The sequence below is a fragment of the Alexandromys fortis genome, unplaced genomic scaffold (assembly GCF_014885135.2).
Source record: "Alexandromys fortis isolate MF-2015 unplaced genomic scaffold, M_Fortis_MF-2015_v1.1 scaffold_80, whole genome shotgun sequence".
NCBI lineage: Eukaryota > Metazoa > Chordata > Mammalia > Rodentia > Cricetidae > Alexandromys > Alexandromys fortis.
In genome coordinates, this window is record NW_026068174.1 from 6,604,707 (window position 1) to 6,628,783 (window position 24,077).

General features: G+C 52.5%; 1 protein-coding gene across 6 annotated transcripts in view; it reads left to right on the forward strand.

The window, feature by feature from the left end:
- Positions 1–22,633, forward strand: part of Abr (ABR activator of RhoGEF and GTPase) — a 199,698-nt gene extending 177,065 nt beyond the window's left edge. For 5 of the 6 annotated variants that reach the window (XM_050128662.1, XM_050128663.1, XM_050128664.1 and 2 more), the window contains 7 exons: positions 14,464–14,523; positions 14,765–14,874; positions 15,612–15,751; positions 16,438–16,572; positions 17,302–17,407; positions 19,465–19,612; positions 20,202–22,633. In XM_050128662.1, the coding sequence (XP_049984619.1) occupies positions 14,464–14,523; positions 14,765–14,874; positions 15,612–15,751; positions 16,438–16,572; positions 17,302–17,407; positions 19,465–19,612; positions 20,202–20,291 (789 nt within the window). In that variant the 3' untranslated portion in view covers positions 20,292–22,633. Of the gene's footprint in view, positions 1–3,238; positions 3,477–14,463; positions 14,524–14,764; positions 14,875–15,611; positions 15,752–16,437; positions 16,573–17,301; positions 17,408–19,464; positions 19,613–20,201 lie in introns of those variants that run through there. The other variant, XM_050128668.1, reaches the window with a different exon arrangement.
- Positions 22,634–24,077: the final 1,444 nt, after the last annotated feature.

A 24,077-nucleotide genomic window follows, 5' to 3' on the forward strand; every position in this document is an offset into this window, starting at 1 on the left:
TTGCTTCAGTCACATCTGTGCTGGTTGGAGGCATCCCTCTCTCTACGTATAGCCTAGGGTCCTACTCACCTCGCCCTGGGGACAACTACTCTTTGCTCTGGCCAAGAGCCAAGGGAAGGGATGAGGGAAAATGTGACAGTCCACGAGGGATGTTTTTAATTCCGAAGGCAGTGACATCTGTTCATTCATGAGTCTTTACCACCCAAGCTCTGTTTATCCAGACACAGGGGCCCTCCGTGTCCTCAGAGGCGGTTCTGCCAGGTGTGGCTGAATGGACAGGGAGGACACAGCAGGGGGACGTCATTACTTCCTGGGTGGCCAGGCTGGTGTGAGCTTAGCCTATGTAAGAGATGAGGACTGACTGTGATTGGCTACGGAGACCTCTGTTCGTACTGCTGCTTTTGAAGAACACGCTGGGATGTTCATTCTGCACACCCCTTCCTCTACCCTGCTTTCAAGAAGGCCTGAGTGAGGCTTGGAGAAGAGAAGGCAAATTTGTGCTGCCTCCAGAGGAAGGCCCAGTCCTTAGGGAGGAAAGAAAATCCGAGTATCTCCAGGGAAGAGGTTCCCAACTCAGCTACCCATCTGCTAAGGCACCTTTGTCACCATGGAGACCAGTTGGCCATTGCTTATCCAATCAGAGCTTGCTTTACCCAGACAAGTGTTGAGCCTGGGGTTCTTAAGACAGACAAGTGTAGGACTTTAGGAACAGGATTTTTCCTGCCCCTTTTCTCCCACACACCCGTGGGGAGGAGCAGTACAGGATTCCCTGAGACTGCACTCTGTGGCATTTGACCCAGCTAGAGGGAAGAGAACCTTAGGAAGTCAGCATCAGCTGTTCTGAGATTAACCAGCCAGTACCAAATACCAGCTGTGTGTGAGCAGCAGGTGAATGAGGTGAGCAGTTCAGAAGGTACCTTCCCGGCTAGTTATGCAACCAGCCATTGCACCTCTGAGAAGAGGATGCTGAGCACAGCAGGGACCTGTGGGAGCGATGGAGCGACTGTACCCATGCACATAGTTCCTCCTTTCTGCAGAGCATCCCTCATTCCCTCCTGCCAAGAGTCATCTTTCTCTCAACTTTGTTGGTACTTCATCTTCAATGTCCTGGTCGTATAACCCTGGGCAGAATGAAGGCAGAGAGAGGGAGGACTCCTCAGTCCTCATGTGCTACATAGTAGGTACAGGAAAGTGCTTCCGCCTCCTGCTGAGAGTTGAGTCCCATCTCCTCCCTGCTGCCCTCAGGCTGCAGCTTTGTCCTGGCCGGCTTTTGCTTCATCTGATTTCTTAGCCCTTACTCCAGGATCAGGCATTAGCCAGGCCTTCCTCATGGAACCCGGGTCAAAATGAAGAGTGTCACGTGCACTTCCCAAAGTGTCATTCCTTCCAAGTGAGGAGAGCAGAGGTGCCGCGCTAACCCCAGTCTACTCTCGTGGCTCCGTTTCCTCAAATGTCAAGCAGGAATGCTTGTTCTTCATAATGTTGGGGGGAAGTTCTTAGCCCTCACAGGTCAGTGTGGTGCTATCCACTCAAAGAAGAGCAGTCTTTCTCTGACCAGTTCTTGGCTGGCTCTGCAGTTAAACTGCCCCTTTCCCAAAAAGGTGCCGAGGGCAGGAATAGAAAACCCCAAGGACTGTCATTGTTGAGAACCAGCGGGGTATTCAGAGGGCCAGCTGGTTCCTAAACACCAGTCCATCAGTCACTTTTCACCATATCCTGAGAACTATCCATACTTCAGCCAGGCAGTGATTGTGACCCTTTGGGGGCCCCTGCTGCCCTTCCTGGCTGCAGCTGTATCTGTAACTCAGGCCAGAATGCTGCTTCTCTGAGCCCCAGTTCTCACAACTCTGAAACGGAAGTGTGAGAGGCACTGTCATGTAAGCGCAGTGTTGAAACCACTGTGCGTGGTACCTGGCTCGTGGCTGGCCCTGTGTGGCTCGGGGTTTCCTTCCTATATGCCCAGCTTTGCAGTGGTGGGATGGCTAGGATACCTGGGTTGCATATACCCTAGCCATCTAGGGTTCCAGCGTTTCTCTTATCTTACTCTTTAAGTTGCATGGTTAGCTTGAGATAGGAGTCACCTCTCGTTCTTCAATTAGAACAAGAGCTTGCTGGGCCTGGGCAGGATGATGCTTTTAACTCCAGCACTGGGGGGACAGGGGCAGGAAGAGCTCTTGAGCTTGAGGCCAGCCCCGTCTATGTAGCCAGTGCTACATTAAGAGATTCTGTCTCAGGAAAACAAAACAAACAAGAAAAAAAAAATCAAACCAAGCACTTAGGAGTCTGTCTATCAAGATACTGCAGATGCTTCTGTGCTGTTGGGCATCCTCTGCCCCCTGGAGCAGAAGTCTTTGGTGAGGTACACAGGGCTGCAGCTAAGAGCAGCAGTGAGGAGCACCTCCATGTCAGACGCCCATGACCAGAGCTACATCTGCTTTCTCACGGTGACTGCTGAGGGTCACAGGCACCCAAATACCTGCTGGGACTGCTGAAACCCCAAAGATTGCTTCCTTATTCTGCACATTTGCCACAGGAGATTTGGGAGAACACAGGTGTCTGGCTCTGCCACCGAGCTGGCATTGAGGAACTTGCCTTGGGGTGGGAACTGAGAGAGTAGAGAAGTGGAACTCCAAAGCCGTCCTTTGCAAGGGAGACAGGCAGCTCTTCGTGGCCACGTGCAGCTTTACACACAACTCTGGCCACTGGAAGTCTCTACTGACTTGGCCCCAAGTCCTGATGCCTACCCAAGCCCCAGGAGCAGCCTGGTGGTGAAGGAGTTAATGACTAGGAACTGGCTTGTGCTTCGCTGCTTGTCAAACTTTTATTTAGTAGAGCCTGAAAGGAGAGAGAGAGAGAGGGTGGGTGAGGAGGAGCCCCAGCTTGCCAAGAGTTAAACCCCAGGCCTGCATGGTTTTTGGAAAGGGCAGCTCCAAATTCTACTTGGAGTCACTTTCTTACGTGGGGCGGGAGTGTATGCGCACTGTCTGCAGCTGGCTGTGGTGCACACCGCACTTCGCGTCCTGGGAGCTGCGGCTCACCTGAGAGGGCAGCAGGCTGCCTGAGGGGAGGCACTGAGCCCTGGTGGTAAGCTCAGCTCAGACTCTGCTGCTTCCTGGCTGCAGTCTCTAGGGAGGGGGAAGGAGGAGGAGGACGCAAAGGGAGGGGAGGAGAAACCCGAGCCCCACACCCGCTGCTTCGGGACTGCCCCACTAACAGTCCCTGCTAAGCACTTGTGTGCAGAAGGCAGCTCTCTCCAGAGCTGTGCGCCTCTCCGCATTTCTGCCTGGAGCTGGACCGGCAGGCTGGTCACCAGCATGACGGACATCCTGCCTCAGCCCGACTGCAGCCTGAAGGCAGTGTGTGAATCCCTGGAGCATTGCTGCCTGGATCAGCTGGAGGAGCCAGGGAGCAAGCGTGTACCCAATACAGGCGCCCGGCTCTGGGGCCGAGTGCGCAGTAAGCTGCTCCGACACAAGGTGCTAGCCGGGGCTGGCGGGGTGGTGGAGGGGTAGACTGGCTGCAGGGCTGCGGGAAGGCTGGGGCTGCTGGGGACTCTGTCTACCTCTGTACTGCTGCTCCTGCTGGATCCCAGAAGTCCCAAGATAGGCTGGAATATGGGTTTGAGTATGCTTTAAGTGGCTTGAACTTAGTGATAAATGCTAGTGGCGACCCCCACCCTAACCCTGGCTGCCTTCTCTGTATCTGTCTAATGCTCAGCAGAAGGAGGTTTGTGTCCCTAAGTAGACTCTGTCTGGCTTCCTCCTGAGTATAAGCTGGCAGGAATAGGAATAGACAGGCAGCCTCACTGGGTCTTATTGTTCTCTCAGGCGCCCAGCACAAGCCTGATTACCCCCAACCATCTCTTACGGATATCAGCTCTCTATTCCTTTGCTGATGGGCACCTCAGCATGGCCTGCCTTTGTGAGCTTTCTTTGTGAAAGCTGAAAGGATCATTGCCACCCAGGAGGAAGGACTGGTGGCGGATGGGGAGTAATGTGCTGAGTCTGGGGGCTCTAGACTGCTTCTTCAGGGACCACCCAGACAACTGTTGGCCTGGTGCCAACTGGTTATCCAGCAACTCACACAGCATGCCAGGGGGTTCCTGACCGAGCTATGCCAGGGCAAGCTGCCTGCATGGTCTTGTCTACAGCCCCAGACCTGAGTTGGGATTAAAGTCTGAGATGGAAGTTGACTATCCTGCAGCTGGGCGGGCTGCCTTGGGGCTGGCTGTAGGCCCGGCCTCAGGCGGTCAAGGAGAAGCCAGACCCAGTGCCCAGCACACAGTAAGCGTTTGATAACTCCACAGACGAGATCAACCGCCTAAGTTGTTACAGGGTGCCGGTTCCGGTTGGCCAGATCCTTCAGTTTGGTTGAGGGACATGGAGTCTGTGATGGGACTTGCAAGTCTCCTTGTGGCTCAGAGGAAGATCCTCAGCTGAGGTCTGTGTCAGCCAGCACCTGACAAGAAGGATGGTCTTGGGCCCATTGGCTCCTGCTTGGTTTGATCTCCGTCCAGTGAGGCATATTTGACCCTATAGAGGTGACATCAGTCCTGGAAAGAGCTGGGCAGGGCAGCAACTTGAGCTGTCCTGCTTTGGCCCCTGTGTCACCTTCAGTCTCCCTGGGGACCAAGCAAGCAGAGCCCTACTGGCCATGGCAGCTCCCAGAGCCCCTCTGTGCTGAGGCAGCTGTCTGTTGCCGGCAGCTTGGAGCCATCCCCACCCTGTCCTCCTCTCCTAGTGCTTGCTGAGGCCAGCAGACACCATTCCCATACCTCAAGGCTGGCCAGAAACCACTTTAGCAGGTTCCTGACCTAAAACTAAGCCAGTCAGATCCTTGTACTGTCTACCTGCCTCCCTGGATGCCTGGCAGGTAGGGTTAAAATTCTAAACCTTCAAGGCCACGCTTTCACTTCTTTCGTTTGTGGCTGGCAGAACAGAAGTCACTTTAGGGACTCATTGGCTGGCTCGACTCTCGGTGGTATCTGACAGTTGTTTCTCTTGTGATCTCTGGCTGAGGGTGGAGGACCAGCTAGGTGCTGGGCTGCGAGCTTGTTGGTGTCAGTGTGACTGCAGGATGGCCATGGCGCAGGGCTGTGCCGTGTAGCTGGTGATTCAGTCCCCTAGCACATGCTGTGTGACGAAGGGTGTCGGTGTCATTGATACTGCAGGTGACAGAGGGACATCCGCCCTCCTGAGCCTATCTTGTGCATAGGCCAGTAGGTTGGGGGGGGGGGTGACACCTGTTCTTCCCTTCCTTCTGAAGCCGAGTTAGCCTACTTATTTCAGAGTGGCTCACTGCCAGGCTAAAGGTGCCGAGATTGATTATGCAGGACTTCAGGTGGGGCGGGGGGAAGGTTCTGCCCAGCCTGGCGTGAGCGATCACATTATTAATTCATTAACCATACCTTAAGAATTTGATGTCATGGATGCTGAGATACCTGTGGGCTTCTGCTCCCCTCTAAACCAAAACCATTAAAAGCCAGAGGGGAGAGAAGGGTGACTCCTCTGGGACCCGACACTGGGGCTGAAAAGTCTGTTCGGATAGAAAGGTCCTGATATTACAATGGAGTGTGAAACCTCTGTTTGCTGGAGGGATGGAGGCAGAGGTACAGGGACTCGCCTAGGGGCATTGCTGGAGTAGGTTCCTCTTGTCCTGTCCACCAGGAGAGTTCTGGGGCTGAAGCTTCCTTCTAGGCCCTGGCTTGGCAGTTGGTTTGTTGTGCAAGCATTTAGCAGACGACACACGTGGCATTTGGCTTTGTGGGTTCTGCCGGGACGCGCAGTATTTAACTTACATTTCAGTTCGCATTTTTCTTCTTTTCTTTCCTTCCATCTTTCCTTCCTTCCTTTTACTTCCTCTTTCCAATCATATTCAAGTAGAGCAAGCTCAGAGTTTTTGCCCTTCCTCCTATCCTGCCTGGGTCTAGATTCTTAAGTTGAACCTAAGAGGCGAAGGGACTGAAGGAGGAATTACATTCCTAATCCTGGAACAGCCAAAGGTTTTAATAGGGTCCCTTGTGGGAATCACAGAGGCTAAGTAAGAGGCCCAAAACAAGCCAGGCCAGAGACATTTGTCTGGTGAGGAAGTGAAGACTCTTAATATTTCACTCACCCACGACAAAGATGCTTCTCATTCAGACCAGATACTGGCCAGAAGTGGAGATTCAGGTTGAACTGAAGATAGGGAGAGCAGAGGAGACTTAAGGGAAGCTTCTGGGGCCTTTATCTCTGTTTCAAAGAGTGGCCATGTGGGCCTGAGAAGTCCAGAAGAGCTTCTCTAGGCAAGAGTGGGGCTGGTGTTGCTAAGTATACCTGTTCTGTGATGGCCATTAATCCACGCTGCTTACATAAAGGGTCAGAGTGGTCCATACCTGAGAAAAGACAAGGTACAGGGCCTTGAGGTCACTTGTCTGGGCTACCTTAGCGCTTAGGAGGGCCATAGAAGAGGATTCCATTGTTAGGACAGGGCAGCTCCTTAGTCCCCTCTAGCGTGTCAGATCTTTCCGGCATAGGTGTGCATACAATATGCACATCCCAAGACATTCACTTAGCCATTCCTAGCTGTTGCTTACATTGAGGGTTCAAGAGTACAGGATATAAGATACACACATTGGGCTCATTCATTCATTGTGGCTCTGAAGGTGAAGAGAGACCTTAACACTGCATGTGGTGGCCCAAGCCTGTAATCCTAGTCTGCACATGTTTGAGTCTAGCTTGTGCTTCATAATAAGACCCTTTTTGAGGAGGAGGAGGAGGAGGAGGAGGAGGAGGAGGAGGAGGAGGAGGAGGAGGAGGAGGAGGAGGAGGAGGAGGAGGAGGAGGAGAGATGTTAAAAGCTTCTGCCCTGGCTCTGGCTGCTGATGCTCTACCCTACTGCCATCCTCCCTAACTTCTTATCAAAGAAAAGAAACTTGTGAGTTTGCCTTTTCCATTCACGGACCCAGCCATGTCCCTGTAGTATTCCTTCAACCATGGGCAAAAGAGCAAGAGCACTTCCCCCAGGACTAGAGACCCTGCAGCCCTCTGTGGGCACAGGACTGTGGTCAGACCAGCAGGTGGGACCCTGGGACCCTGTGCTTACACCTCCTGGAGTGAGCAGCTCTGGAACCACATGAATAGTCTTTCAACCCCAGTTCCCCCACCTTTCCACTGAGCTGTCTCTCCAGAGTCCCTGACTCTGCATATCTGCTGCACTGTAGCCCCATGCAGATGCACAGCCACCTGTACAGTGTGCATTGCACAGGATTCATAAACCCTGTGATGGAAGCCCTTGCTTAGGATGAACTTGTCAAATTTTTTGGCACCTGGGATGTCTTAGTTCTTGGTACTGTATGAAGTAAGTGCCAGGCCTCCCTGGTGCTCTCCAACATGTCTGATCCTATACACAGAGTGACCAGTTGGCCCTCCTGGGCTTGGTGCCCTGCTTTTAGATGGTCTTGGACGAGGGATTGCTGAGCCTGCCAACCAGAGTGGTTCCTCAAAGGCCAGAGTTGCTGGCTTCCAGGGCTACAGTAGTGCAGAGATAGTGAGGTCCCAGGCCCAGAAGGACAGCGCTGTGGAGAGAATTAAGAAGGGTCTCTAAAACCTCTGCACGTGCTGTCTGGGGGTGTTGCCACATGTTGGCGAAGGACACTCATATACAGGGACTTAGCCTTCTGCTGAGCTGACAAGGGACTGTTTGTCTTCCTTTCCTCTGTCACAGCATGCTCGGTGCAGGAAAGAACACTGGCGTTCTGTCAGCTCCCTGGTGGCCTAGAGGAACACACACACACCCTGCTCCTGGGACCCGCTCAATGCCCAGGAGAAAGCCCATATCAGTCTTGGGTTTCCAGGAGCCATAGACCAGGTGTGTTGTCCTGGGTCTCGCGGGAGCCATAGGAGCTATTCCTGGGCTTCTGCAGAAAGGGAAAGGTGTGTGAGGAAATGTCCCCTAGCCCAGCCTCGCTTGAAACGTGTGCTGGGTTGGTAGGGGCCAAGGGGCTTCATTTTTTTTCAGTCCTGGAAAAATAGCTTAACTTTGCTGCAAGACCTTGGATAAACCTCTTCCTTCTGGTGTCGGTGCAGAGAAGGAACTGAATGGGTTGATCTCTGTGAATCCAGCTCATATGATGGTCTTGGCTAGGACTTCATCCCTAAGCTTTAAACCCTCACATGCAGCAGAATCTGGCTGGGAGAGGTCACATGGGTGCACGTGGGCCATGGCCAGCCATTCACTGGATATGGGAGAAGAGAGGCAAATGGGAGTGTTTGGCTCCTGTCTTGAAGGAAGCCTGGTAGAAAGCTATAGCTGTCCCTACCCTACATCCTGGGGCACGGATGTTGATGGAGTACTTCCTGTGTACAGGGCCCAGGGATATAGAGGGCCAGGCAGGGAGGCCTGATCTAAAGAAGTCAGTCAGTGAGGAGGGTCATTTCAGGCTGGATGGTTTGTGAAAAGAAAATGGGGTAATGAAATAGAATGGAAGGGTTTGGAGGTTTAGCCTGGAGAATTTAACTGATGGACTCTGATGGGTTTAGCTATGAAAGATCTAGGGACAGCGCAGACTAAGAAGTAACCTACAGGACTAAAGCCCTAGAGCAGGTGTGTTCACAAGCAGGCAAAGGTTATGCAGAGTGGAAGGAACACAGTTGAAGGCATAGGGACTGTCAGCAACCAAGAAGGAAGCCGCTAGAGCCTTTCAGCACAACTTAGTAATGTTGATGTGTTTTGAGCGTGACCGGGGTACCGGCATCAGTCTTTAGCTCTTGATCTTCTCTGAGGTAAGTGCTAGTATTATCCTTGCCATTTTATATATGAGGGAACGGAGGCTTAGAGAATGACCTAGATGATGTCACTTGGTGCTTAACAGAGGAGCTGGCTCTTAAATCCAAGCAGCTGGGCTCTATATATAGGATCTCACCTATACCAACAGCCTTATGTGGCCTCCAAGGAGGAAGCCCAGAACTTCCTCAGGCCCCGGGGCTGCTTCTCAGATGTCCAGTTATCAGGGTGGCCATGCGGCCAGTTGATAACCTAGATGGGAACTTGTGGAGGTGCAGGGTTCCTGCCCATCTAGCTGCCTTGTGGGTAGGATGTGCTACTTGGCCCAACATGCTCTATCTCAGCGGTCACAGGGATGCTGTTGATGATGTATGTGAACATGAGACTCGGAGCAGATGTGAGGCCTGGAGAGGAGTCTGTTCAGAGCTGCACAGTGGAATTGCCAGTGTCCCCATTTTCACTAGAAGTAGGCTCTATACCTAGAAAAAAATGTTCCTAGTCAGGGTGGAGAGATAAAGTCAGTTTTAGAAAAGGACTTTATAATTCTTATGAAACCACTGCAAGTCAAGGCCTTTGAGCCATAGTGGTCTTCCAGACCCTTGGCATTTCAACAGCAGCCGGCATGGACCTTGGAAAGCCTGCTGCCTCAGGCAGCTGAGAGCCGCCTCTGCTGCTTTGGCCCTAAACACCTCCAGACAGGGCTGCTGCCCCTGCTCTTTCCGCCCTGCTGACCCCAGCATGGCCCTGGCAAGGGCAGGGTAAAATACTTTCTTTTCACTTGAAGCTTGGCCCTGAGTAGGGGAGGCCCTGGCAGAGCCCCAGGGCTAGGGGAGAGGTGAAGGTCCAGAAGTGGTCCGGTTTTGAGTTTTGTTTGCTTCTCCTCAAAGTTCAGCCATGCCCAACCAGAAGCTAAGAGTGTGGTCTACACAGGATAGGCTGAGCACACTGAGTGGAGCGCTGGAAAAGGCAGGTTGCTATGGGACTAAGAAGCTAACCTGGCTTCAATAAAAGCCTCCTTCAGAGCTGCTAAACCCCTTCCATATGTGGGCCCTGGGAACTTCAAAGTCCTTGAGAGGGGGAGGGGAAGCAAGTAGAAGCAAAGGGGCCTCATCCGGGCATTTTAGGATGGGAGTCAGCTTAGCACCTGTGGCTGGCTTGGAGCAGATGGGCAGACTGGCCACAGAGCACCTTCAGAGCAGCCTGGCCAGCCCCGCTGTGCCTGTTCCAGAGGGAGAGGGCTAGAAAGGCAGAACTGGCTGGGCTTCACAGTGAGGCTGCCAGGCCACTGGGAAGATGAAGCGACAATTTCCTGAGCCTGACCCTGCTCTTTTCTGACCCAATTGCTGAGCTGGAAGGCAGGATAGAGGCATGTTCCTCTGCCCTTCCCCGAGCTCAGCAGCCACGTTGACAGAATCTTAAGTGCCCTGCTGCAGGAAGGCGAGGCTGTCTTTTGGCAGATTCCCTCCCCACCGCCTGCCCTGCTGTGCCTCTCACGCCTGTGGTATGTCCCAATGACAGGCTGGCTTAGTTTCCCAAGGGATCCAGCCCTAAGCCTGTGACTGTACTGCAGGCAAGGAACAGTCATCCCGAGGCCGCCACTGTGGCCCTTGGTATCAGAGCCATACCCACAGCAAACATGGTACCTCCATGGCCTGGTCCCCCAGGGACACCCAGACTACCTTTTGTTAGTACCTAGCTGCAGCTGATTTTACTGAGGGTCTTGATGTGGTGTGGCGCTCGCACGCCTCTTAGCAGAGCGGCTTTAGCACACTGGATCTACTGCCCTGGTTAGAGAGCATTTTGTTTTTATAAATCTCTAAGACCTGGAGGGGGGGGTCTATTCCCTTCCAGAAAAGGACAAGGGTGGGTCTCAGTCTCAGGAGGCCACAGGCAGAGTAAAGTAGGAATAGCCGGAACAACGTTCCTGGGGGTAGGAAGTCAGGGGCTTGTGCAGGAGACTGAACTCCTCACAGCCTCTGGTCTCAAGTACTGTGGCAATAATAGGAGGGGGCTCATAGAAAGGGGGTTCCACTTTTGGAGGTGGAGGCCTAGAGCCTTGCTGAACATTGTCATCAGGGCGTGCATCATCTGCTGAGCCCCTCGGTGCGTCCCAGGGCTCTGCTTCCTGAGGACTGCTCATACCTCTGCTGCTCTCCATGGAAGCCAGACTTTCTCTTGGTCCCCAGCTGCTCCTAGACAGGCCTCTTACCGAAGACTAAGCAGCCCACGTGAGGGCATGTGAGAAGGTGAAGCAACCACACTCATCACTCCCTGGTGGGCTAGCTGTGTGGTATAGTGGAACGAGGTCCAGCCGTCGGGAGGATTCGGGCCTGAAGATGGCTTTGTCAACTGATAGAGACTAGGAAAAGAGATGCCAGTGGTGAGAGAAGGACAGAACTGCTTTGTGCCTTCTAAGCCAGGCACCGGGAAGTAGTCAAGAAGTGATGTGGTTACCTGCCCAGACTCGTGAAAACTGGGCCTGGGGAGAAAGGGCTTTCACATCTGAGGATGTTCCCCAAACTCATACTGCGTGTCCTCTGTCCTTGGAGCCTCTGAGCCTCACCCTTCTAAGACCATGTTGGTGCTTCCTATGCTAAATACAGGGTCCCTTTGGTCTAAAAAGAGTGACAGCGAGTGGGGGTTCTAGCAGAGCCCCTGCATTTTGTGGCTCCTGGGCTGGGGCACTCTTGGACAGTAGTCTAAAGACCTCCACTTCTCTCAGGGACAGGGCAGGATGTGTGGCCCCAGTGGGGACTGATGTTAAATGCACAGGCAGCTGGACTGTTGTGTGTGTGTGTGTGACCACTGCTTAACAACGTCCTCTAAGGAGTTTGGGGACCTGTTTCTCTTTTGCCTAGCTCCACCCTGGAGGAGCCTCACTGCAGGTTTGTTACCTGTGGCTCTCCCCCACCTAGCCCCTCATAAGCCCCATCTGCCTTTCTCCTTGAGATGGTCTGATATCTTCCACTCAGCACCTGTGCCTGGGACCCATGGATGGCACCTGTCATCTGGGACTAATGGTTGTCCCCTCTGACTGACATCCCTGGGGCTGGCTCCTGCACCCTGAGCACTAATCTAATCAGGAAATAGCAGAGTCCACAGTTCCCAGGGGTTATAAATAGTCACAGCAGCTCAGGCAGCATCATTTCTCTGGAAAATGTGCCATGTCCCTTTCGGCTCCCCACCCTCCCTTCTCTGTATTTAAATGACGTCCTGAAATAGACTTGGTTTCTCGTGGCTGCAGGCCTCCTGGGAAACTGATCATCATTGTCAGGGTACCGAGAAGCCGAGCAGGTCTTTCTAAGGGGCTACTAGGGGCACACCTGTGGCAGGAACCAAGGACATGGTAGTAGTGGGAACTCAAAGAAAACAAGACCGGTGCCTTACCCACAGCTGTCCTGGAAGGTTGGAGCACGTGAACCCACAACAAGCTAGTGCTAGACCTTAGCATCAGCAGGTACTTTACCTGTTTCAGCTCCCAGGTGCTGGGGGTGGCACCTTTAATCCCAGCACTAGGGAGGCAGTGGATTTCTGTGAGTTCCAGGACAGCCAGGGCTACACAGAGAAACCCTGTCTTGGGGGGAAAAAAAAGGCTTCCAGGAAAGCAGACTCATGTGGGGAAGAGAGGAAACGGGAAGTTTGTTCTAGAAGCAGTTAGACACCAGACTCCACACCAAGAGGCCCGTTGTTGCTTCTGAGAGAATCATGCTGCCACCAGCCACCACTCCAAAGTGCAGGGGCCAGGTTAGGCATGGTGCATGGTATCCTACAGATTGAGCAAAGAGAGTAAGTCGGGGAGACTTGCCTGCACCCAGCGCACATTCCCTAGGTCTTGGATACTGGGTAGGTTCCTTGTACTGTTTGAGTCTCTGTGTCTTCGTCTTCAGAATGGGAACAACTATGAAGACTTAAACCACACTAGTGGGTTATGATGATTAACTGAGATGTGTGTGCAAAAGATTTGTCAAAGTGTCAGACATAACACGGAATGCTCACACTGTCAGGCAGCCTTGTGAGACAGGCATGGCTACCACTGTGAGGAAGTCAAGGCTCGTGGAGTCTTGGTGACCCACCCAAATTCATGAGGTAGAATGGGAGCCCCAGGTCAGCCATGACCACTAATCCCTGCTATTTCTAAACTCAGGGTAAGTCCAGATGCCACTCCAGGGGTTGGGAGCCATTGGCTCTGTCAAGAGGCCGTGCCAGGCCTTAGGGTACTACCACAGGAAAGGGATATACAGTGAATCTGGCTAGGTGTCAGGACCATCAAACAGCCTGAGACTTCCGCCAGTGCTTAGACTTACTTTCAGAAGGATTGGTTGTAAGTAGACAAGAATGTATGCATCTGAAATCTCAGCACTCAAGAGGCTGAGGCAGGAGGATTGAGAGTTCGAGAGCAGCCAGGGTCACACAGCAAGACCCTGTCTTAGAATTCTCCAAAGCAAGGGACGCATCTGTCTCAGTCAGCTGGGGAAGGGCAATTGAGATCCCCCTACCCTGTGTGGCCACTTCTGGGAGATAGAATCAGGTCAGAGAGAGGCCCTGATTCTACCACCCAGCAGTCCAGATGTAGTAAAGGAACTGGGAAAAAACAGACCGTGCTGCAGGTCGGGGATCTGTGAGCAAAAGTTGGGCAAGAAGGGAAGTTCAGGAAAGTAAGGCCAAAGTTGGGGCTTCTTTCTGTTGGGACTGTCTGGAGTCATTGGCGTCAAGCTTCTGAATGAGAGGCCCTAGGCAACAATCAGGCTGGCAGCTGTCCCACTGTGGGCAGGGGCTCTGCCCAAGGAAGATCTCCACATGCTGCATTCTAGTCTCAGTCCCATTCCTCCTCTGTGCACACACTGACTGCTGGGCACAGGGCTCGAGCCTCTGCAGCCTAGATGCAGGCCCAGAGCCAGCCAGGTATAGATAGCCCAGACCCCATCAGAGGTCACCGACGCTGGAGGACCTGGCCTGACCCGCATACGTCATTTCTTTCTTCTGTGGGTACAGTGTCCTGTTTAGGCACATGTACCCCTGAAGAGACTTGACCAGGAAAAAGGTGGGCAGGGGGAGTTGCATCAGCTCTGATCCCTTGAAGGAGAGGGGCCTTGTCACCTCAAGAGATGAGCTCATTCTTGTGTTTAAGTGGATGATGGTGGGTGTTGAATCACTGTGGTAATTAGATTCCACTGCATACACTTAAAGAATGACGTCATCATTTGAAGATGTCAATATTTATATTATCCTGGAAATGATATTCTTTACAGCTACTTAAACCTGGCATAGTAATGCTGAGTTTAAAACATGCAGGGGTTAGGGGTGGCTGGGATATAGAACGCATGGGCACAGTGTGGTTTTAGTGTTCCATTCTTCTGGTAGGTGCCAGGAAATCGGGAAGCCCTGGTATCCCCTCATTCCCATGCCCGTCTAAGTGTGCCGAATGTGTTGTGCTCTCTTAGTGTGTAGTTGTGTCTGTGACATGGTGACGAGGCCCATCTGACTGTAGTGGTGGTCAGGAGCCAGCACGGCGAATCAGGGGTCCTCCCCTAGGGAAGACTGAGGGGAGGGGACTGCGGGCTCAGGCTACTTCAACAGGTTGATTTCAAGATCAGCATCTAGCCTTCTGCCTTTTCCACCCTTTACCTGTCTTGTGAAGCAACTGCTGACCAATGGGGAAGCTGGGCTCTGACCTGTCCTCCTTCCCTCTCTCCCCCGCAGCTGGATCCGCAGACTGTGGAAACCAAGAACTGGCATACGGATGTGATTGAAATGAACGGGGTAAGGACATCGGAGCCATGGTGGGCACCCTCCTGCCACCTTCCCCTGGGCGCTAGGCAGCTTGTACCTCCCTCAGTCCAGTGTCCTCTCTTTGGCCACACCCTTCCCTATCCCAATTGCAGGTGTGCATGGAGCCCTGCCAGCTTAAGGGTAGCCCTGTTTACAGTCCTGGGGAAAGAGACCCTATGTTTGGTAACACTCATGCCCTGGGGGATTTGTACCTACTCCACCCCCTGACCAGATCAAAGTGGAATTCTCCATGAAATTTACCAGCCGTGACATGAGCCTGAAGAGGACCCCATCCAAAAAGCAGACTGGTGTCTTTGGAGTGAAGATCAGCGTGGTGACCAAGTAGGTGCTGCCTTGGAGACTGAATAGCTTGGGTACCTGGGTACCAGCCACATCCCACCTTCCAGCCCCTGCCCGTGCCAGCAGCCTAGTCAGTCACCACAGGCAAACAGTGTGGAGGCCAGAAATGGCTCCCAGGAGGTTTTAGAAATAAGGAGTCCAACATGGAGACAGTGCATAGTCCCAAGGGAGGCCAGAGTGTTTCCTGCACTAAACAAGTGACAGTGACCGTGGGCCCACATGTGGGCTTGGCAGCAGTAAGCTGGAGTCAGAGGGTGGCCGGCTGGGAAAGGGCCACGCCCGTTAGGTCACTCTGCCCCTCTGGGCGCTTTGTTCCCAGCTCTTGACCCACCCTGGTCATATGAATTAGCTGCTTAGCCTCCCCGTGAACATTTTTGTTTGCTGTTTTTCCTTTCCCCTGGAGGATTTTCTTATTGCATTGCTAGGGTGCGGACCCAGGGTCTCACGCTTGCTACTGCAGTGCTCTGCCACTGAACTGCTCCTGCCCACGGTGTCTGAACCCAGTGGGGTGGTCTTTCGCCGGTCTTTGAGACTTCTTCCCCATGCTCATTGCAGTACCTCAGCAAGCAGGCTCTACGGGACGGGAAAACCTCTTCTCCAGCAGGCCTTCTTTGCCTTGACTCCTGACCCCAAGGGGCTAATGCTGCTGTGGGAGCTAGAGGGCACAGCCAGTGTGAGAAGCTCCCTCCCTCCATCTCCTGTGCACCCATGTCATACAGGCGGGAGCGCTCCAAGGTGCCCTACATCGTGAGACAATGTGTGGAAGAGGTGGAGAAGAGGGGAATCGAGGAGGTTGGCATCTACAGGATATCAGGGGTGGCCACGGACATCCAGGCACTGAAGGCCGTCTTTGAAGCCAGTGAGTAGGGAGGCCCAGTGGGCATGGGTGGAGAGCAGGGAAGTCTTGGCCTATAGTTTGTTGTAGCATGAAGGAAGCTGTTTCTGAGTCCTCTGACAAGTTACGTGTTCTACGTCTTTCACTTAGTCTCTCTCCACTCAGTTTCTTACCCACTGCTACAAATAAGGACAGCATTCAGAGAGGTCGGGTCCCTTACTCCGGGTTACCCATCTCGTAAGGTTTTGAACCTCAACTGAAACTGAGACCTTTTTGACTGCTGGCTCAGGCTCCTCCCTGCTGTCTCTGGGCCCTATTACCCTGGGGCAGGTCTTCTCAGCACAGCCCTTCCGTGGTGCGGTCTGGCCCTCGGTTTCCTCCTCTCCATCCTACTGGGTCAGGCTGAGGCAATGGTAGCATATCTAGTGCTCAGGGTGCCTGAACTAGGCCAGCAGCAATGAGTCCAGCTAGACAAGTCATGTCCCTCCCCTCTTCTGGGAAAGCCTGTCCCCTGCTGTCCTTTCCTACAGATAACGAGTGAGCTGACATAACAGAGCTGGTGGGCACCATGTATGGCCTGCCTTTCTAAGGGAAGCCAAAGGCTGAAGTGCAGTGGGAAGAGGTTTGAGGGACAGATGTACTGAGGGCTGCCACTGAGGAGAAGCCGTCTCAGGTCAGTGTAGCCTCAGACTTTGCCCCCTCCCGTACAGATAACAAGGACATCCTACTGATGCTGAGTGACATGGACATCAACGCCATCGCTGGTACCCTCAAGCTCTACTTTCGGGAACTGCCTGAGCCACTCCTCACAGACCGACTTTACCCAGCCTTCATGGAGGGCATCGGTGAGGTTTCCGGCATCCTGGGAGGGTTAACTGGGCTGAGTCTAGGCTGCTGAAATGACAGGCAGGAGGAGATGCCCCAGGAACTACTGCCAGTGATGTGTCCAGTGCACTTTCTGTCACTGTGGCTGAAGGACCCAAGAGTGTGGTGGGCTCTTGCTATCTGCCTGTGTGTCCCCTTTGTGGCTCCTCTTTATGTATTGATCTGTTTCCTAGAGACACAGGCATTTAGGAAAGAAGGCCCTGAGCTGGTAGCTACCAGGACCAGAGAAGAAGTGGGTTTAAACTGTAATATAGTGGGGACAGCTACCCTGATCCCCACAGAATGGCTCTCCTGATTGCTCAGGTACTAGCCAGTGGACCTCTGTGCCCACCTACATGGGCCACTTCCAGGCCTGGCACAATGCTCCCATCTTCTCCTGAGGCAGACAAGGCTTCAGACCCCATGGGGAATGTGAAAGCTAGGGGAGGCTGTTGAGTCTAGGTGCCAGCATCAGAAGTGTTGGACAGGAAATATCCCCACCCCTAGTAAGAATGTGCAGCTCCTCGGCTGAACTAGCACCGAGTACGGCTTGTGCAGCATTGGGATAATGGCTAGTTCATGAGGGAAGGAGGAGGCCGCTCCCCCAGCCTGCTTTCTAGCCACGTTACCCATGGTGGGACGTCCCAGGGGAACCTGCTGCTGACAGCCCCTCCAGCCAAGCCCTGCCCTAGCCCTTTCTCCTCCTGCAGCCCTGTCAGACCCTGCTGCCAAGGAGAACTGCATGATGCACCTACTTCGCTCCCTGCCCGACCCCAACCTCATCACCTTCCTTTTCCTGCTGGAACACTTGAAAAGGTAAGGAGGAGAGGTGGGGCTCAGCCAGAGTTGTCACCTGTCCTGCCAGACCCATCTTCTCAACTCCACCTCCTGGGTACTGACCTGTGCTAGGCCACCCACAGAAGCCTGAGTGATTGTTTTCAACCTCCTAATTGAAGCCTAAAGTAATTGGCCATGGCACAGTGACACATGCCTGTTGTCAGGATACTGAAGCAGGGGGATTGCTTGAACAATCAAGAATAGCTTGGAAAACATAAGGGGACCCTCTTAGAGTGGTGGGTGAAGCACAGACCTCAGGTTGGTTTTAATCTGTGGGCTCCAGATGCAGCCATGTAGTCGGTGTAGTTTTTTGTTTGCATTTACATATTTTTTTGTGTGTATATATATATGTGTATGTGCCATGGCTTGCATGTGGAGGTCAGAGGACAACTTGTAGAAATTGGTTCTCTCCTTGCTGAACTCAGCCCATCAGAACTGGCAGCAAGGACCTTTAACCACTGAGCCATCTCACCAGCCCAGTGTAGCATTTTTTAAGTGGAACAGAAAGGGCAGTAACAGGGTGGGTATCCTCATCACTCACTTTTCAGCCCAGGACTAACACAGACACTGACTTGGTGTTCCTAAATCCACCTGCTACATTAGACCTGCTCCTCTGAGCTCATCCCCTTACCCAGGTGCTGGCCATAGTTCAGTCAGGCCAGCCTCTAGAGGGCCAGTGGGGACTCAGACACAGCTGAGGCTGCTGCCTTGTTTTTCCCATCATGAGACAATATCCCTCCCTCTGGTTTGGCGAGGAACAGAGTCCCAACCAGTTCCCAAATACTTTGGTGAACATTGTGGGGAGGACACACTAAGGGGGAATAGGAAGGGAAAATTCATTAGGTTTTCCACCCTGGGAACTGGGCCCACATGTGGGTTCGTGTGTGTGTCTGTGTGTGTGCTAACCAGCTGTGCAGCTCCCTGCGTTTGCCCATTTCCAAAGCAGTCAGCGGGCACATTTGTGACTCTCATTGAGAGTAGGATGAGGCCCTGGCCAGGGTGTGTGTGTCAAAGCCTCAGAAACATCTCCTAGTATGGAGTCAGGGGAGGCCCAGGATTTGTGTTTGATGATACTGAGCCTGCCTGGGCAGTAGCCACAGATGGCAGCTCCCACTGTCACTCGGGACATGTCAGTGGAGTACCTGGTCTGTTGGTAAGAGAAGCAGGGAAACTCTAGAAAGAGCTAGAGTAAGCCTGTGCGCATACCCTTCAGATGCAGTGGGGAACTCGGGCCTCAGACTTGCCTCTGGTTACAGCTGCTCCTGCTACAACACAGCCTGCATAAGTGCAGGCCCAGCTAGCCACTGCCCTGCCCTGCCCTACCCACTGTTGACTCCCCATAACTGTACGCCTGTACTCCTGGGGAGACTGCTCAGAGTTCAGAAGCCAGCTCTAGCACCTATTAGCTGTGTGACTCTGAATAAATCACTTAACTTCTCTGTACTTGGTTTCCTCACCTCTGCAGTGGAGAGGATAATGTTACTTGCCTCAAAATGGCTGGCAGTATACAGTATTACAGGAAGAGTTCTTAGAACAGTAGTATTTGCCATCTTTTTTTGGAGGGGAGGGGTTGGTTTTTCAAGACAGGGTTTCTCTGTGTAACAACAGCCCTGTTGTCCTGGAATTCACTCTATAGACCAGGCTGGCCTCGAACTCACAGAGATTGACTTGCCTCTGCCTCCCAAGTGCTGAGATTAAAGACATGCACCACCACACCCAATGTATTCTCCATCTTATTGCAATGATTTTATCTAAGCCAAGGGTGATGCCATTGATAGTTGTTAGTCCTGACTTGGCAGTTTCCCATCAGTTTGGCACATAGCCTAGGAGCTAGGGGTATGTTATATACTGGGGTGCATCTGGGACTTCAGTCCCTAGTCTAACGTCCTTCTTCCCTCCTGTAGGAAGGGAAGCTAGGTGACTACTCCCTTGATGCCTGAGGGAGCTTCTTCAGGTGCCTTGAGCTTCCCGGCACCCCAGGTCTCCTGGGGCTGCTGAAGAGGGACTTACTTCTCTGTTCTCCTTCCTTTTCCCAGGGTTGCTGAGAAGGAACCCATCAACAAGATGTCACTTCACAACCTGGCCACTGTGTTTGGCCCCACGTTACTGAGACCCTCAGAAGTGGAGAGCAAAGCACATCTCACATCAGCTGCAGACATCTGGTCCCATGATGTCATGGCCCAGGTACTACCAGCACCGTGCAGGCCTCCAGGCAGTTCAGAGGCCCCACTTCCCCACTAGGCAACTGAACTGGTGGGATATAGGGTGCCCAAGCACAGGGCTGCAGAGCTCCTTCTCTGCTATGTCAGAGTTGAGGAATGCCTGTCCAGGTGCTAGCTGTTTTCCTGCGAGGGCCTCAGTCTCGGGTACAGAAGATTTCGGGACTGAGGGTTGACCTCATGTATGAAAAACCCGGCGTTACTTTGAGGGTCAGGCTTACCTGGGCTACCTTCAACACCAGGATAGGCTGTCCAACCAAAGCTGATGTCAGGTCCCCTTTTGACTTAGGCATGGAAGTGGCTCCCTGACCCTTGGCCCTGCAGCACCCTCTAGTGCTGTAAATGAGTGAAGGAACCACCTGGGCTTCCTAAAAAGGGGAAGAAGCTAGAATGAGCCTGAAAAAAGGGGAAGAAGCTAGAATGAGCCTGGGATGGAAGTGACCTGGGCAACAACAGACTTGGTTGCAGCTCGGGAGTCATTTCTTCTGAGCATAGCAGGTGAAAGGGGTCTGGAACATGAGGACCCCAACCTCAGTCTCCTTGTTTCCCCACAGGTCCAGGTCCTACTTTACTACCTGCAGCACCCCCCCATCTCCTTCGCAGAACTGAAGCGGAACACACTGTACTTCTCTACAGATGTGTAGCCTGAGGTGGGCAGCTGTGGGGGTGGCCAGAGCCAGCCCTCCAGCCAGGGCCCAACATAGACTTGAAAGACTGCAACAGAAACTCCCCAGCCTAGCACTCCAGAGTCCAAGGGAAGCCACCTTCCGAGAACTGGAACCTGTGCAGCTTTTGTGCCACCTTGTACAAAGCCAGCTGACCAGCCCCCAGCCTCCTCACCACACCCCAGCTCCTACCCTCTGTACCTTTGCGTGTGTCTGATGCTCCGTGCTGTCCAAGATTGTTTTATGTATATTTGTGATGCAGAAAAGGTAGTGGCCAAGCTGGTGTGGGCACAGACAGCCTGCTTTGTTCTTTCATTTCTCCCAACACTTTCTTTCTGCCTGAGTCCAGTTTGGGGACTTTTATTTTGCACTGTGTAACTGCTGCCAGCTTCTCCTCTCCTGGCCCTGCTCCCAGATTGCAGCCTCCCTGCAGTGTCTCTGCCCTCTCCATCTTCCCAGCCTGCTGCATGCATGGAGGGATTTGCTCCATCACCGCAAAGTTCTGCAGAGGCCCTGGGCAGTGGTGGCCTGTCTGATGTGCTGTGTGCCGCCCTTGGCCTCATTGCTCTCCACCTATGGAAGCACACCTGCTTCCTTTGCTGTCTGTGCAAATGTTGAACAAGGAGACAGACACACACTAATTCTCAGCTTAGCACAGAGCTGGAGAGCTGATTTCTGGAATGTTCTATTTGAGAATTGCCCTTTCTGGGGTTTGTCTGTTCTATCTCCTGCCTACCATGAGGCATCTTCAACTGTTTCTTCGACTGCTGGATTTTCTGTTTCCTTTCCCCTGGTGTTGTTTTGAGTGTAATAACTCACACGTGTCCTGCTATCGAGAGAGGTCAGGAATGCACCTGAGGATGTGGTGGGCACCCAGGCTGTGAACCAAGACGGATGGAATGGACAGCAAGTCAAGGGAAGCCAGTCTTCACCGTAAAAACCTGCAGAGGCTATCCTAGTGGATGGAGCATGACCTCCTGAAGGGCAACATCTGTGGCTGAGTCAGGTGTCCAGATGACAGCAGGCTTTGTCCTGGAACCTGGAACCTCATATACCTCGTGGCACTTTTGCCTTAGATCTTACACCCTCAACAGCCAAGCACTGCCACGGGGCAGCCACCTTGTCATGTGTGCTCCAGAGCCTAGGAATAGAAGGCACAACCCAGCTGGAACAGCCCTGCCCTGGCACTGGCCCAGCTTCTAAATAGAACCCTGTGGGTAATTCCAAGTATTCTAGAAGTTGGGGGGGCAGGCTGCCTCCCTTGTGTGTTCTGCTGGGGCTCCAGAGCATGGAGTCAGCAGGTGTCATTCCCAGCCTGGCAACCTATTGCTTGGTACTAGAAAGAGACTTATTCCCAAAGCACCATTTCCAGTCCGTGGCAGTTAGCAGGGAAAGGTGCTCCTGACACAGGGGCTTGAGCTAGGCACAGCTTCCTGGATCTTCTGTGTGGCAGAGTTGATTCTTGGCCCTCAGGATTGGGGAGACCAGCTCTCATTGTGTGTGCTCAGGGCTAAGTCTAAAGATGGGTTTGCTGGCCCCCAAGCTGTTGTTTGCTAGGTGAAAGGCAGGGCTTTCAGGTCTTGTTCATACCTGTTGCCTTTGACAGAACGGTACAGTTTGTGCATACAGGAGAAAGGAATGCCAACTTCCCAACTGCCTATTAGCAGTTTAACAAGGAGCCTTGCTGTCTCAAACAGGTGAAAGAGAATGCCTCTGAGTGTAGAGGTCACATCATCTAGCCACCGTCTTGGCACTCAGGTGCTGGTGTGTGGTATTCTTGCTTCCAAAGAATTGACAGTAACAAATTATCAAAGCCCATCAAAACAGTGCCTCCTGTCTCTTTGAAACAAGGAATGTTGGCTTCTGGGCATTAGCTACTGCAGCCCCCAGGTTGCATAGACAATGTAACAGCAGGAAGGCTGGAGGAGGAGCTGCGAAATATTAAAGGTTGCTATTATTTATAAATTCCACCCCAAGTGGGGCAAGTCAGGTGCCAGACCTGAACTGAGGTGCACCAAGGAAATATCTGGTGTTTCTTCTGAGACGGGGGCCATGCAGCCCCACACTACCAGCAGGGCACCAGGAGACAGGGTCCAGGAACCCCAGGCATGCCTGTGCTTGCTTGGGCAGTGAACGAGGGCTGCCAGCTTTTGCTGATAAGGTAGGATGGGACCCCTAATAAGTTGGTATGGATATATTTTTTTTGTCTCTGTTCCGTTTAAACTTAATGTAGATTATTATAAATTGATGTAAACCATGTGAGAGGGAAATGTTAATTAAAAAAAAATAACTGCAAAGCCCCAACATTTGCACAAAACTCAGCCCTGTGGTGTGGATGTTTGTGTTCTTAGTCGTCTAGGGAAGATCACCAATCTAAATATTTAAACCCTTCCAGCTGCACCCACATGCTTCCAGGAACCTGTTTATCTGTCTATCCTTGAACCTCTGACTTTTGGGGTTTGTGGCAGTTGTGGGTAAAATCTCTTCTCGCTCTCTACACATGCCCAAGTCCTTGCTGCTGTAATTCCCTTCATGGGACACTCTCTATGGACTTGGTCATCAGGTGTGCCTGGGAAAAATGGCAGAAGTGGGCCATTGGCTTCCCACTAACTTAGCTGTATTTTCCCCTCAAAATTGGCATGTTATGGCAGCCTTTGGTTGAATTTGCTTATCAGGGACCTGCATTCCCCACCAAGAGCCCACTCTCTCCTTCAGGAGAGCCAGTAGGGCTTGTGTGGGACTTCGACCAGCCAAAGCCATTGGACACTGTTTATTCTAGAGATGAGGAACAGATGTGTCTGCAAATTGCTGTTTAGTTTATGAGCTCATACTGACCCCCCAGCCATCTAAAACAGGAAGCTATTCATCTCCCCTTGATTGAATAGTCCACGTGGACAAGGCCTGGCTTGTTCAGCTGATGTCTACTGTCAGCCCTGAGGCTCCTCTTTGCCAAGACAGTTGTGATGGCAACATTTCTTGTATTGAGGCTCATGTGGAAGACCAGCTGGTCAAAGACCTCAGGTACCTTAACACTTTGACAGGTGCCAGCTAGAAACCATCTTTGTTTGCTTCAAGGTGTTCCTAGATGAAGAATTTACGGACGGTGTAGGAAACACTCCTGTGCTTCAGCCGGTCTCAGTGATGACGCCTCATGCTTATGAAAACAAGGCAGGCATCATACAGAATTCACTGGGGGCTATAGGCAAGGAGAGAGTCACTAATAGAGTACTCACGTAGCATGTTGGAAGCCTTGGGTTAAAATTTTTCGTTTTTTGAGACAGTAGCTCTGGCTGTCCTGGAATTCTCTCTGTAGACCCAGGCTGGCCTCAAAATCAAAGAGATTTTCGCCTGCTTCTGTCTCCCAAGTACTGGGATTAAAGGCGTGGACTACCCAAGCCTTGGGTTTTTTCCTCAGCAGATGGGGAATGAAAAGGATTCAGCAGAGAAGAACATGAGCCCTGTGCACTAGCTCACACCCATTCCAAGGGACTAGCACAAAGGCAATGCTCTGGATTTGATGTCATAACTCACATACAGGACTCTCTGAATTCCGCTTAAGGGTGAGTAGAGATGAGGACGCAAGCAGAGAAAACGTGGAACGGTTCTTAGTATACAGCAGGGAAAAGACTGACTGCTGGCTGAAGGCAGTCATTACAGGTCTTTCCTGGGCCTTATACACAGCTGACGGGAGGGCGGGACTGAGTCCATTGATTCCATCCTCAGGCACACACTGCAGTAACGTAGTCCAGTGGCACAGAACAAGGA